The sequence below is a fragment of the Symphodus melops genome (assembly GCF_947650265.1).
Source record: "Symphodus melops genome assembly, chromosome: 4".
In the NCBI taxonomy this organism is placed as follows: Eukaryota; Metazoa; Chordata; class Actinopteri; order Labriformes; family Labridae; genus Symphodus; species Symphodus melops.
The window spans coordinates 17,587,284-17,600,585 of record NC_136694.1 but is presented as its reverse complement, the minus strand read 5'-3'; the positions used below and the strand labels follow the sequence as shown (position 1 = coordinate 17,600,585).

Genomic DNA, 13,302 nt, shown 5'->3' with positions numbered 1-13,302 from the left:
AATTTATGCTGTGCTCTTACATCAGCTCATTCCTGACTTCACACGGAAAATGTTTAAAGGGGCTGGCAAGAAAAAGTCCAAGCAAATTTATGGAAAAATTCAGCTGTCAATCCATTAATACGTGAAGCTCACCCAGACTGAAAGAAGTAACTCTGACACTCAGAAACAGCATTTTTATATCTATCCTCTTAAAAACAACCTTTCTGTCAGCTGATAAACAAGACCTACATGTCTCAAATACAAGTTTCTTCTTCTTAAATGGTGTAGACTTATTATGAATTGGGTTCTTCCCTTTATGACTCGATCAAGTCTCTGTGTAATTAAATGCTAAATGACTTCTTGTTGCAGCCTTTTCTCTTACTCTGTAGTCTGTATTTATGTACTGGACGAAGCGGAAAGCCTGAGTGAAATCGTGGCCGTAAACAACATGGTGAGAAATCAATCAATCTTTGGTACATTGAGCATTTTGGTTACATTGGGTTGATGTGTTTCAGCACATTATGAAAAAATGTCCTGCTGGTGTGGTGATAACATGGTGGCGTATTTTTCAGACAGAAGAATTTAGGATAATCTTCAGTATCATTGCAAGTTTGAGAAATGTGTGGTGATATGTTTAAGTGTCATTTGGTAAGAGTGGATGGATGTCATAAAGTGTTTAGAAAAGACAGACTGGCAGCTGGCAGCAACAAAAACTTTTCATGGAGGCCATCACATCCAACCACTTTTCAGCTTGGAATAAAACAAAAGAAGACTTTAATATTCAATTACAACTATGAGTCTATAAGCGCTCTGACTCCTTGCATGCTTCAGAGATTATCTGCCTCTATTTTTACTGGCTTTACTGATTGTTTAAGTCTCCCTCTGAAAAAGTCAAAGAAAGAAAGAAGGGAGTTCTCCTTGTGAAGAAAAAACGAACAACTATGTTGCTGATTCTCTCGTGTAATGTTGTCAACTGTATTCTAAACTGAGTCTGTGAGTATGTGTGTATTATCAGAACGACAAACTGTTTTTGATGAGGGCTGAACTTTGTGTTTGTGAAGGACAAATGCAATTATTTAACTATTTTCTTGGTTTGTATCAAGCTGGTTGTTTATGTGGGACTTGATTTATGTGTCAACATGGACTTTGTGAGTGTTGAACATAAAATGCTTCATATAATGACTTTGTGTTGTTCTCTATGTACAGCATCCAACAGAGCCATGATCAGTAGGCCTGTAAAACTGCATTTTTGCATTATAATTCAAGGCACACCTTGTAACTTAACTCAATTTGTCACTTACTTTTCTCTTCTCGTGTCATTTCTACTTTTATACTTTGTGGAGTTCATCAATCAAACTCCTGCTTTCTGAAGTGCGAATAGCTTGTCATGAATCAGACTCACTGACTTTGTACTTCTCACAGTTAGAATCAGGTTAGGATGAGCAAAGCTTTCATTTTGAAATCTAGCCTTTTCAACAAACACATTGCCAAGTTTTATGATTTCAGTCAGAACTGTTAGGTACAAAAAACAAACAAAATTAGAGAGAATGAATAAAAAATGTTCCATGTAACTAGAACAGCGTTAGTTAGCCTCAAAAAGGAGCCAGAGGGTATAAATGCTGGGCTCTCCATCACATAATGATGTCCTTTGTTCGGTCTAACCATGTGGTTGATTAGTCCTCACTGATAGCACATCTGAAGGAATACATAGTTATGTGATTTTTTTTTCTATTGATTTCGTGAGTGTGAAAACATTGGTTCTGATAATAACCACACTTGGATCCTCTGGACTGAAAAATAGAAAATATGATCCTTTTGGCCTTCTCTCCTGCCAGTAGGTAGAAAGAAACTTCCAAACGTCCTACCCGACCCTTGTACGCTTATTAAAGAATGTAGCGAGTCAGGAGAAAAATAGACATGGATTAATAGGAAACCATTGCAAGCTGGCAGAGAAGTTTCTCATTAACTCATTTGTGTTTTTTTGTGGATGAATAAGCTTTTGTATCTGCTGTTACTTTATTCAGAAATCTCTTTGTGGTTTAATTTTGAACACAGTTCTACACAGAACATTAACCTTCACAACAGTTTGAAAAACGTTGAGGTTAACTTATGGTTGCATCAGTGGTATAATTAGTGTGAGATAGTGGGGAGAAAACATTGATGTCAAACTTCAATAGACTCTCTGAGTTTCAAGCAACAAAGTGAGCGGAAAAGTCAGCTAAAAAACAGCTAAAAACTCCCCGAAAATAAGGCCAAATGCAGGGAAAACATGCCTTTAGCTGGGACAATTAGCAGCAAACCATGAAACCCAAAATCAAATCTGGCAGATTCTGAGAGAAAGCAGCCACAGATGAGCTGTTCTGAGCACACCGAGAGGAAAATGCACACCAAAAAAAAAAAAAAACCCTTACAAAAAGCACATGCACCATCACACACAAACAACATAATTAGATTTTCCAACAAATGACTGTACTGTACTATATTTTATGACAAACTGACATGTAAAAATGTGTTTTGAGGAATGAAATTATCGCTGGGCTGAAAACCCCTCAGTGTCTGACAGCCATCATATGACCGCAAAATGTTTCTGGCTGTGGCGAACACATAGTTTCGATTTATGCTAGCTATTATGTCGTTATCTTGTCAATAATGTACACAGATGTATAGACTTTAGAGGCCCCACATCAGATTTGATTTCTATTTTCCAAGCATTAAGCAGAAACATCCTTCAGAATGATTGACAGCCTTCTTTTTTTTATTTTTATTATGATCAGTCAGTAAACTATTGTTGTTATGCTAAGCTAGCTGCTAAAGACTAGCATTAATTTCTCATCAAGCCGGTGAACTTCTTCCCAAAACGTGTAGGACTAATCTTTAACCTTTCTCCTGAACATGGACTCAAAGAACAGCTTTGTCAACAAAATGACATTTTTTATAGAAAGCAACACATTTAAATTTAAACTAAATTAGTTTTTGAATAGTTTGAGACAAAGAATTCACTATAAAAAAAACAACTGCAAAATCAGTGGAAATTGAATAGAATTGTTTACACATTACAAACAAAGCTTGTAAGGTTTCAATGACATGTAAACAAATATGAGCTTTAATTGTAATGACTACATTTTCATGCTTCTCTTTTTGCTATGAAAGTAGTCTTTGAATATACAGACTATAACCTTTTTTAAGTAAAACTTATGTAAAGATAAACTTTTGATTAACAAAACAATTATTCAACAATTTTGATCAATTACCATTTACCTTTTTCTTCCCAGTAAAATACCAAACATCCATTAATGATAGAATACAATTCTCAGCATTTTTTTTCTTTTCATTTCTATGCTGAACGCAAAGTTTAGAAACATTTAAATAGTTTACAAAATGAACAGTAATTTTACCCTGAACATGGACAAGTTATGACCTGCCCAGCAACTGTGCTTTCTTTGGTTCATGTTAAATCCCTCTGCAATCAATCAATATATTCACACAATACTAAAGCACATGATAAAGTGACAGCAATGATCAACTCCTCTCCATATTCATGAACAGTACCTGAAAGCTTCCAGTTGCAGCCTCCACCGAGGTTCATCTTTACAACATGTGTCACATGTGTCACTCCACTAACTTTACTTTTGTGCAGTGATTTAAACGGTTGTTTTACACTTGTAATAGAATGAGTCCTGTGTAAGCAGAGCCAATGGCTATGATGTCTGTGACCGTAATGTTTCATATAACACATCATGTTGTCATTATGTGGAGCCACCCCTGTGGGCTGCTGGGGGTCTGAAGGTCAGAGACGGGGTCAGCTCCTGTCGCTTCAGGCTCAGTGGCCTGGCCATGGGTCAAGCCTAATTGAGGCATTTGGTAGGCAGCTTTTCATTTCGTATTAAAGTGAAAAGTGACTCCAAAGACTGCCTGAAACCCCCACCACCTGTCTCTCTCTCTCTTACACTCACACACACACACACACACACACACACACACACACACAAGTCTTTGCCCCATTGTTCCTCTGCAGAGAGGATTAGAAGTTATTTAACGACTTATTGAGGAGCTTCCGTGGCCATGATCAAAACATATGGAGATACTTTTCAGACGCACTCAGCTTTGAGTTTTGAAAGAGTGCAACAATGAATTTGCCAAGTGACATCAACATCTCTGAAGCTAGTTGAGCATGTCAAGCTAAAACCACAATCAGCCAGTGGCTTGCACCAAAATCTCTCAAAATAACTTCGTGGACAAGACTGTTCTCTGCAGAACAGCAAAACATTTGTGTCTCTGTCTCTGCTCAAAAACAAGTGGCAAACGCTCGCTTCTTTGTTTTGGAAGTTCCAAGCATCCATTTATTTGTAGCGACCATGACAGCTACCCTGTATAAAATCAAACTCAGCTGACACGTTCCAGCAGAGAAGATGGAGTCTTTTTTTTCCATATTGAGGAAATGAAGAAGAAAGAAGTCAGTGAGAAGGAGAGAAAAGAGGGAGAGGAGTCAGACTGCCTCCTCAGCCTGAGGGGGTGCCATTCTTAAAAAGTGTGGTGAACAAAGATAAGAATGCAATGCAGTTAAAAAAAGCTGTATTCAGCAAATGTATGCACACACACACACACACACACACACACACACTTTTTTATACGTTTCGTCTCCAAATGATGATCGAAGAAAAATGAAGAAAAACAGATGCTTCCACTCTAAAGGTTTGATTTTAAAAGTTGAAAAAAGTCCGACAGCGTTCGCTCGGTAGTCCATACTCTGCCGACATCCACTGAGCAAGTGATGAAAGCCGCCAAAGACGACAAATTAAAAAGAGTTATATTTAGTGAGTCCTTCAAATTCGTATTACACTGTGAATTGTTTACACCCAGCAGTTTATAAGTCTGCTTATAGACGTGTCCAGCTGTCCCTGCAGAGGTGCTGATGAACATTCCTCCAGACATTAAGGAAAATTAATCTGGAATAGATTTATCGAGCCTTTGCTAGAAACGAACGGGCCTTGCATTAGAGTGTTGTACTATAGAGAGTGGCGTGGTCAGCAGCGTGGTGTTAGCGGATGGATGCAGACACCTCAGATCAGCTGAGAATCAGCACTTAGCAGATAAATGTCAGGACCCTCAATCACCCAATACGTCCGTCTTTATATAGCACATGTGGTACAAAGGATGCCATTTGAGCCGATTCACATTAAAGGCTTTGTAATAAAACAGAGAGGGGGGTCAGTATGTTTTTTTTTTACACACTTGCACGCATACACGCAAACCTAATCAAAGCTGCAGTTGTCGGACACACAGCAGACTGTCTTGTGATATCCGGAGTAGCCTATTTCAGTGTTTCCACCGCGCTTATGTAATTGTGTGGATGGAAACCAGTTAACATAACCCTCAGGGAGGGGGGAAATGATTGTGTACATACTCAGGTAGAGCAGACCTACTCGGCCATTTGTGATGTTGATGGAGTGATCCATCAAGTCTGACAGCCCGTCTGTTGGCTCAGAGCCTGCAGGCTAAAGCAGCCACTCTGTCTGCTGCACCTAAATGGTTACGCTCACCTGTAGCACTCAGACTGACCAATAGTGCTGCATTAGAACCATAAAGAACGCTTTGTAATGTGTTGTTTGTTCAATCATAACACACCAACCTGCTTCCTTTCTGTATTCCTATTCAACCATAGAAGTCAAAATCTTTCAGTAATTGGGAATCCCAGTTTAAAAAGTTGGGAATAACAAAATCTGAATTCAACAGTGGGGCAGACAAATGAGGACACACACACACATCAATGTTCACAAGCGTTCATGTCCTCACATGGAGCGGCCTCGGAGCACATGCAAGCGCCGTTCAGCTTTCATTTCGCTCATTTGCTGCGTCTGTTGTTCTTTCTCCCTCTCGAAATCTCTGTACTCAATTAAAGCTGTCCTCAGGAAACTCAATCTCCACACACGCTGTCCTGAAACATCTCTCTCTCTCTCACTCACTCACACACACACACACACACACACACAGGCACACACGCCAAACACACACAGAGGGAGAGAGAGACAAGAGAAACACACATCTCACTCATGCTCTGACATGTCCTCTGTCTTCTTTTCTCACAAACAGCCAACAGCCCGAGAAAGTTAGGAGGAAAAGGAGATCTTTAAAAGGGGACTGAAAGGGCAGACTTACCAGATCGGCTGAGTTTTGAAAGCGGCACACAGCCTGGATGTTAGTGAGGGGCTGAAAAAAGGAGTGTAGTAGTTGTGTTTGTCAGTCAGAAGTCCCTCTCGCAGTGACGATTGAGCTCAGCCTGTTGCATTCCGCCTCCCTCTTCTTTTCCCGTCCCACTCTCTCTCTCTCTCTCTCTTTCTTTCTCTCTCTCTAACACACACCCTCTTTCTTCCCCTCTCTTCTTCTCCCCCCTCCTGAAATCATTGTGTACTTTGATTCACAAACCCTGCCTTTGTCACGTGATCCAACACTTCAAATATACAGCACATTTTTTAACTAGCCACAGAATGCCCGAAGGAAGGGAAAACAGGGTCCAGAAAGCTTGGGTTTCAACTGGCTCCCCCCCTACCCGCCCTCCTCCTCCTCCTGTCCCTCCTCTCCTTCTTTCTTTGTCTCTCTCTCTACCTCCACTCCTTCACTGTGCTGCCACTCATATCTCTGCTGTTTAATTGTTAGATCTCTAAATGTGTTCCTCTGCTCACATATCAAACATGGGTCTTACACTCTGAGACGCCCAGCAAACACATGTAAACACACTTGCACTAATGAAACAGTCATTAACCCGCAGACATATACAAACACACATGCTGCAGGGGGGGCTGCACACCTTTGGGGATATCAATGTCAGCTCTTGGCCTGCACTTTATGTTTACAATGCCTTGACTTTAGGATCGGGGCCAGCCAATGTGGGAGTCCAGAAGCCTGGGGCCAGTCAAGGGCCACTTTGTGTTTTATTGTGACTACATATCCCTAATGGGGAAAAAAAAAACACCCTCTCAACATCAGGGCGGCTGTGGCTCAGTGGGTAGAGTCGTTGTCTCTCAATAGGAAGGTCGAGGGTTTGATACTCAGCTCCTCTGAGCAACATGTCCGATGTGTCCTTGGGCAAGACGCTTTAACCCCCTCCCATCCAACCAGCTGAGGAGCGCCTGCCGGGGCCCCGCTCACTCACTTAGAGTGTAAACACCTTATTTCCCTTCAGGGATCAATAAAGTAAATCTTCTTCTTCTTCTTCTTTCCTGGTGACGATCGAAACATTACCTGAAAATGGAAATACAATGCTTATGAATGAATGATGTAATGATGATGCAATAACTGATATAATATACAGTATTGACATGCTCTACGGTCCAATAACGTGTGTAGAAAACAAACCTACAGTGTTCTCCTTCTAGAAAAAAAAAACAGAGCCTGGTATATATGTTAGATGACCGCATTACATCTCTAAAATGCAAACTAGCATGAGCTGTTTCCCAGCCTGAGGAGTACAAAGAGCCTTTCTCCCAGCGGTTTCTGCACCTTTAAATCAGTTCAAGTGAACTCTTCTCCTCCTACAGGATTTTCCAAAGCAAATCAGCCCCTTGGTTTTTTTTCTGGTAAGGAAGCGTTTAATGGAGATACATATGATCTGTGAGGAGATCAAACCCAGCCGGTCAGCCCCTGAGGGGCAGAGCTACCTGCCTCTTCATGTCAGAGATAAAACCGTCTGCTACTGCCTGGCTGTGTGGACTACGTGCAGAGGCAGCTCACTACAATGCCTCTTTAATGAGCCTTACTCCACAGCTAATGTAAATATATGGGGGGGCGGGGGGGTACTATTTACTATCTACTATTTATTGATGGTCTAATTCCCCCCTCATTACTTCAGATTTTTGATTACTTTAGAACTTAGTTTTTATTCACACTGTTGAACATTGAATTCATGTTTTTGCTTTCTTCACACATCTGGGAACTTTCTGTCACAACTATCAGGATTTCTGTGAAAGTGTGTCCCTGGGTCCCTTCAAACAAGCAATGGAAACAATAGATCAAAGCCACAAGCTGAAGCTGGAATATATGAAGAAAAATAAAAATGTGTGTTTTTAATCATCAGTGATCTGGGATAAATTTGTGAGTTTAGAACATAACCTCGCTTTTCTTCTGTGAGGCTTCTATCCTGATCATGCTTTTTTTGTGACTGAACCATCCAAGTCACAAGTTTTTTTTTTAACCATCTGTTGTTCTGTCTCAGTAAGTGTGTGAGCGCGTGGGGAGGGGTTAAAGGTGAGTACTGTATGTGTTTCTATGTCACTGAAATGCTCTAAGAGGAAGGGAGTGTTCGAGGCCTGGCTGAGTGTAAAAGACTCGTTTGTGTATTTCTGACTGTAAATCTGCACAGCTCATGCGTCCACATGCTGATACATGCACACTCTCAGAAGACGCATACATAGACAATTACTTTGTCCCCCGCTCCCAAAAAAACCCCCCCCAAAAAAAACCCTTTGTTCTTGTTGAGTGTCACTGGGTGTCAAAGCAGATTGACTCAGAAAGAAGATTAGGAACATGAGAAGGGATTCGCAGGGAGGCGTGTAGGTAAGGAAGGATGGTTGGAGACTTCTGATAAAAACAGACCAAAGATGTACAGAAAGGAGAAAGAACAAGAAACAAAAAGGGAAAGAAAAAAAAACTGGAGAGGAAAAAAAAAGGGGGAGCATATAACTTTCTGCAGAACTCGAAATGGGGCCCTTTTTGGCAGTCAGCAGCGGAGAAAACCGCAGAATGGTGCGACTGTGGAGTTTTTAGGGGTGGAGGAGGCATGAAGGGGGGGGGGGGGGGGCAAGCAAAGGACAAGGAAGCAGGAGAGGAGGGAGAAGAAAAGAAAGAAGGGTGCAGACGGCAGGTTTTAATCAGCAACAGGCTGTTGGTAATGAGATCACTATCCCACTGCTCTCAGATTGATGTCATGTGAAGCTTTGTGGTGCACGGAGAAGGCATGCAGAGGATGACAGGCATGCATGACAAGCTCGCTCGGGCACACACAAACATACATGCAGGAAAGCAAAGGCAGAGCTACGCTCGTGTTACGCCTGGCGAATGCCCTCAAACTAATAAACACTTGCACTCTGAAAAAAAGCATATGCACAAGACACAAAGAGCCTTTAATACGCCACAACTCCCTGCTGTTAATGTTCTCCAAGCGAGGAAAAAGAGCTGACACAAATATACTTACACCCACACATACACCATAAACACGTTTCGGGTCCCCGAAGCTCCTTTATGTCTTTTCTGTTTCTCAAAAACAGATAAACATGCACACAAAAGAACATACTGTACCAGTGCGGAAGGTTGGCTCGACTTACAGGCAAGAAAAGAGAGGCAGAGACAAACGAGGAGTAAGGGAAGAAAAGAAGTGAGAGAACGCAAGAAAGCGAGAAAAAAGAATGACACTCTGGGTAGCAGTTGTCATTTTTGGGGGTTCTAAAGTTTATCACACAACCTGAGGGAGGAGTGAACCATATGTGTACACAAGGAGACACAAGTTCTCTTCACTGCGGGCTAAAGAGCGTTTTAAAGTGCCAAAGCTAATTTGCATATTTGGTGTTGTTGGTGATGATCAGGGTTTGCGGCCAAGTGAAGAAAGAAAGGGGGGGGAGAGAGAGAGAGAGAGAGAGAGAGAGAGAGAGGGAAGGAAAGGAAAGAAAGAAGAGGTTGGGGGGGTACATGTGCATCCAATGAACAGCGATAGTTTTTCCTATATAAATGTTCCCTAAAATTCAACCATGATGTCACCATGAACCTGTTGTGAACCCAACTCTGTCAACTACCATTACCGTCTTTATTCCCCCACCACTGCCTCTCCATCTCCTTCCACTCAGCCCGCGTCTTGTTTTTTTGGAGCCTCCATTCTTTATCTTTCGCCATATGATGTTGTCTGGCAGCATTTTTCTTTTCAACACAAGCTGCTTTTTTGCCCCCTCCTCCTCCTCCTACTCCTCCTCCTCCTCCTTTAACCCTGCAGCAGCCCTCAAACACACACACAAACTGCTCACAGCCATTTGGAAAGTCTCTGCTATAACAAGGACAGTTTTAATCAGAACAAGCTGGCATATTTTGGCCAAGACCTGCACTTATGGTAATTCAATCAGAAAGAAAGGGGGATGGTGGGGTGGGTGGGGGGGGAGCAAAAGCGAAAAAGGGGCACACGGAGGGTAGTGGAGTGTGAGACGGGGAAATAAGAAAAACAGAGGGAGGAAAAAGGAGACAGTGGGTGGATAGGAGGGTGAGGTAGGGGTTGAGTGGTTGAAGGAGTTTGATCCACATGTGGGAATGATTGTCTAATTACGACAGATATGTATAAGTGTTACTGCCTGCAGGACACATGGTGATTGGAGGGCGCCGCAGGAAGAAAATGAAATGATTGGACGAAGGACAAATCAAGACGGATCATACCATGGAGGACAACAAGATGTAGAAAATTGCTATGGTGGTTCCCCCTGCTTTCTTTTTTCGGCCTACCCCACCATTTTCTTTTTTTACACGTCAGTGACTGCCCATCACAACAGCTTTCTCACTGGATCTGAACGGCAGACGAAGCCTTTGCGAATGGGAGGCACAACAAATACAAGCTCATCATCAACATAAATGATCATAAATTGTGTCGACTATCAGTAGACGTTGACTGTGTATGCTTGTTTATGACTTCATTACAGTCTGTTATATAGCACATGTTTAAATATGTGTTTAAACGCTGCTTATAGAGGCCTGCTTTAGCTATGTTAACAAAAAACATACTCCTATTTAACATTTCATGTATGAAAAATAAACTGAACTTCACAAATGAACATGTGCTTAATATTCCCAGCAACTATGTTAAATATGTCGAGGCCTAAAAATAGTCCCGACACAACCCCTGTGCCCTCATTAAAACAATCCCTAATGAGTGACGACTTTAGCGGTTAGCTTCAGAGACGCAGGTGAGTGTGTGTTTTTTTGTTAACGATGTACGTAGCCACAGTTTAGTTTGACACAGGAAAGACAACCGCGCGAGTGCTTGGTGGTGCAGAGTCACATATTCAGTCGATTACTAACAACTATCTGGTTTGTAATATTTACAACTTGAATAGTTTTTCACTTATTGGTCTGGTGCACAAACAACTTTCAGTTGATGAGTTTTGCCATCCAGATGAGTAGAACACAGGGGTGGTTTTATTTTCCAACAATGTCTGCATGCTCCAACTTGATATTGACATGATACACTAAGGGTTATTGGCAATATACCATTGTCAACATAGAACAAGTAACTCATTGATAACATACTGCATACATTGACTCTAATTCATGGATTGATGTCTTATTTAATGACTGACGTCCACCTGGGCACAAATAGATTTTGCACCAAAGATTACATGAAGACTTAACACTTCTTTTAGTGTATTTTCCTTACCCCCTAACCTGGGGTCCAGGACCATTTTGGACCAGATTCCCTCCTTTCTGACCAAAGTCAGAAAATGTCTGATAATCAGATGGTTCCACAGATTGTCTTTCCATGTGTTCCTGAGGTGTGAGGTGTGTTGAGAGAGATTTTAACCTCTCCGAAGTCGCCCCAATTTCAAACAAACCACTTATTAAGTTTCAAACTTGCTTTTACTTTTCACATGAGCAGCGATTCGGTCTTAAGGCGTAATTTGTTTTTGTTGAAACTCACCTCTGCATGCATTCAGAGGAAACAGATCTCCATCCTTGATGGGCTTCATCAAATAGAAGAATGTGAAAGTCCTCTTCAGCCACCACTAGGGAGTCAGTGTGTTTCTGCATCTCAGCTGAAGAGAGAAGGTGAGAGAAGGCTGAACATCACTCATCATGGATTACACAAAGAGTTCAGTTTTGCTTGCATTAATTCCCTGTAATATTACCCGGGCTTTGCATTTACTGTGTATTGATTCCCCCTCCAACAAAGCTTACAGTGCCCGTCCAACAGAGTGTAACATTGCAGTGTTTCCAGAGACAGAGTCAATGCTTTCCATGGAGACAATTTAAGTTAATAAGAAAAAAAAACCCTGCTTAAATGACTTTCCCTCTGAAGTCATCATTCTCTTCGACACTGACAATGTGCCATTACTGTGATGTAACAGCCAGTACTGAATGTGTCATGGAGGAGTTGGAAGGTGATGGATAATAGCCCCCTGGTACAGCTGTATGTATTCTAACATGAGTCAGTGCGAGCAGTAATAACACTGCAAAATTAGGAATTAGGAAATTCAATAAGTCAAAATGTGTTTCCAACCATGCAGTGTGAAGAATATTATACAAACAGTTACTGAGGATGGAGTGTGCATTTTGAATGGTCCTTTACCTTTATTAAAACACTAGTAATGAATAGCTTGAAGGTGTCCTCTCATCTGATTTGTTGATGTACACAAACACCTCTGGCAGAGTTTTAAAAGGCCTTACATGGCCATTCATTGGCTAAATCAGGGGCCTCCTGCAAGACAAGAGACGTGGAGTGTATTAATATCCATATATTTATCGCAATAATAGGCTACAATTTGTTGGGTTTTTACAAGCCACCGAGCAATATAAATTCATGAAAGTTACCTTAACCTTCATCAGATATAACACTTCTATCAGCTTGCACTCATCTTGATGCATGTTTGTACTGGGTTACAGGGTCTGTTTGTTGTGACAGAATATTTGATCACTGTGTGGATCTAGTAAGTTAAGTTGAAGTAGGCTTAATGATCTGACAACTTCCGCTGGAATTATACTTAAATGAAGGAAGAGCAACATATCATTAAAAAACATTTTCTTACCAAATGTAACTTTCATCTTTTTTCACGTCCACTTGAATACAGAATTGGCTAAAACGTTTAGCTAACTTACTCACAGCATTTAACCTACATTGAATATCATGTTTACAACGGACGTTTCAGTTAAAAAAAACTATATTTACAGTCTGTGGTTTCACCAATTTGGAAATGGTACAAATGACCGCCAATCACTCAGGAACACAAACGACAAACCCAGTCACTTCTCCTGTGCGTGTGAGCGCGCTCTTAGTATCCATGATCGTCGCATTGCCGCCACCTAGTGGATTATTTCAGTTTACATCAGTGGTGTCCAAACTATTTTTCCAGCGGTCCAAATTTGTCGTGTTAGAATCTCTCGTCGGGCCACAGCTTCTTTTTTTTTTTTTTAATTATACTGTAATGAACTTGTTCTATTTTGACCTGTGCAACGTAAGAATACAATAACTAATTATAGTGAGACAGTATTTTGTTCTGTTTTTTGGGGGGGGGAAATAGTAAAGCTTTGCAGATCAGAATCAAAAGGTTCACAAAAGAACCCTTGAAAAAAAGAACATCAAAT

The 13,302-nt window shown here is 41.2% G+C and overlaps 1 protein-coding gene across 1 annotated transcript in view; it reads right to left on the bottom strand.

Annotated features, from left to right (window-relative positions):
* Positions 1–12,984, bottom strand: part of LOC306822892 (retinoic acid receptor gamma-A-like) — a 41,540-nt gene extending 28,556 nt beyond the window's left edge. Inside the window, exons 1-3 of the mRNA XM_079342172.1 lie at positions 12,747–12,984; positions 12,290–12,418; positions 11,642–11,756 (exon numbers count right to left, since the gene is read on the bottom strand). Coding sequence (XP_079198298.1) covers positions 11,642–11,653 — 12 coding nt within the window. The 5' untranslated portion in view covers positions 11,654–11,756; positions 12,290–12,418; positions 12,747–12,984. The remainder of the gene's footprint in view (positions 1–11,641; positions 11,757–12,289; positions 12,419–12,746) is intronic.
* Positions 12,985–13,302: the final 318 nt, after the last annotated feature.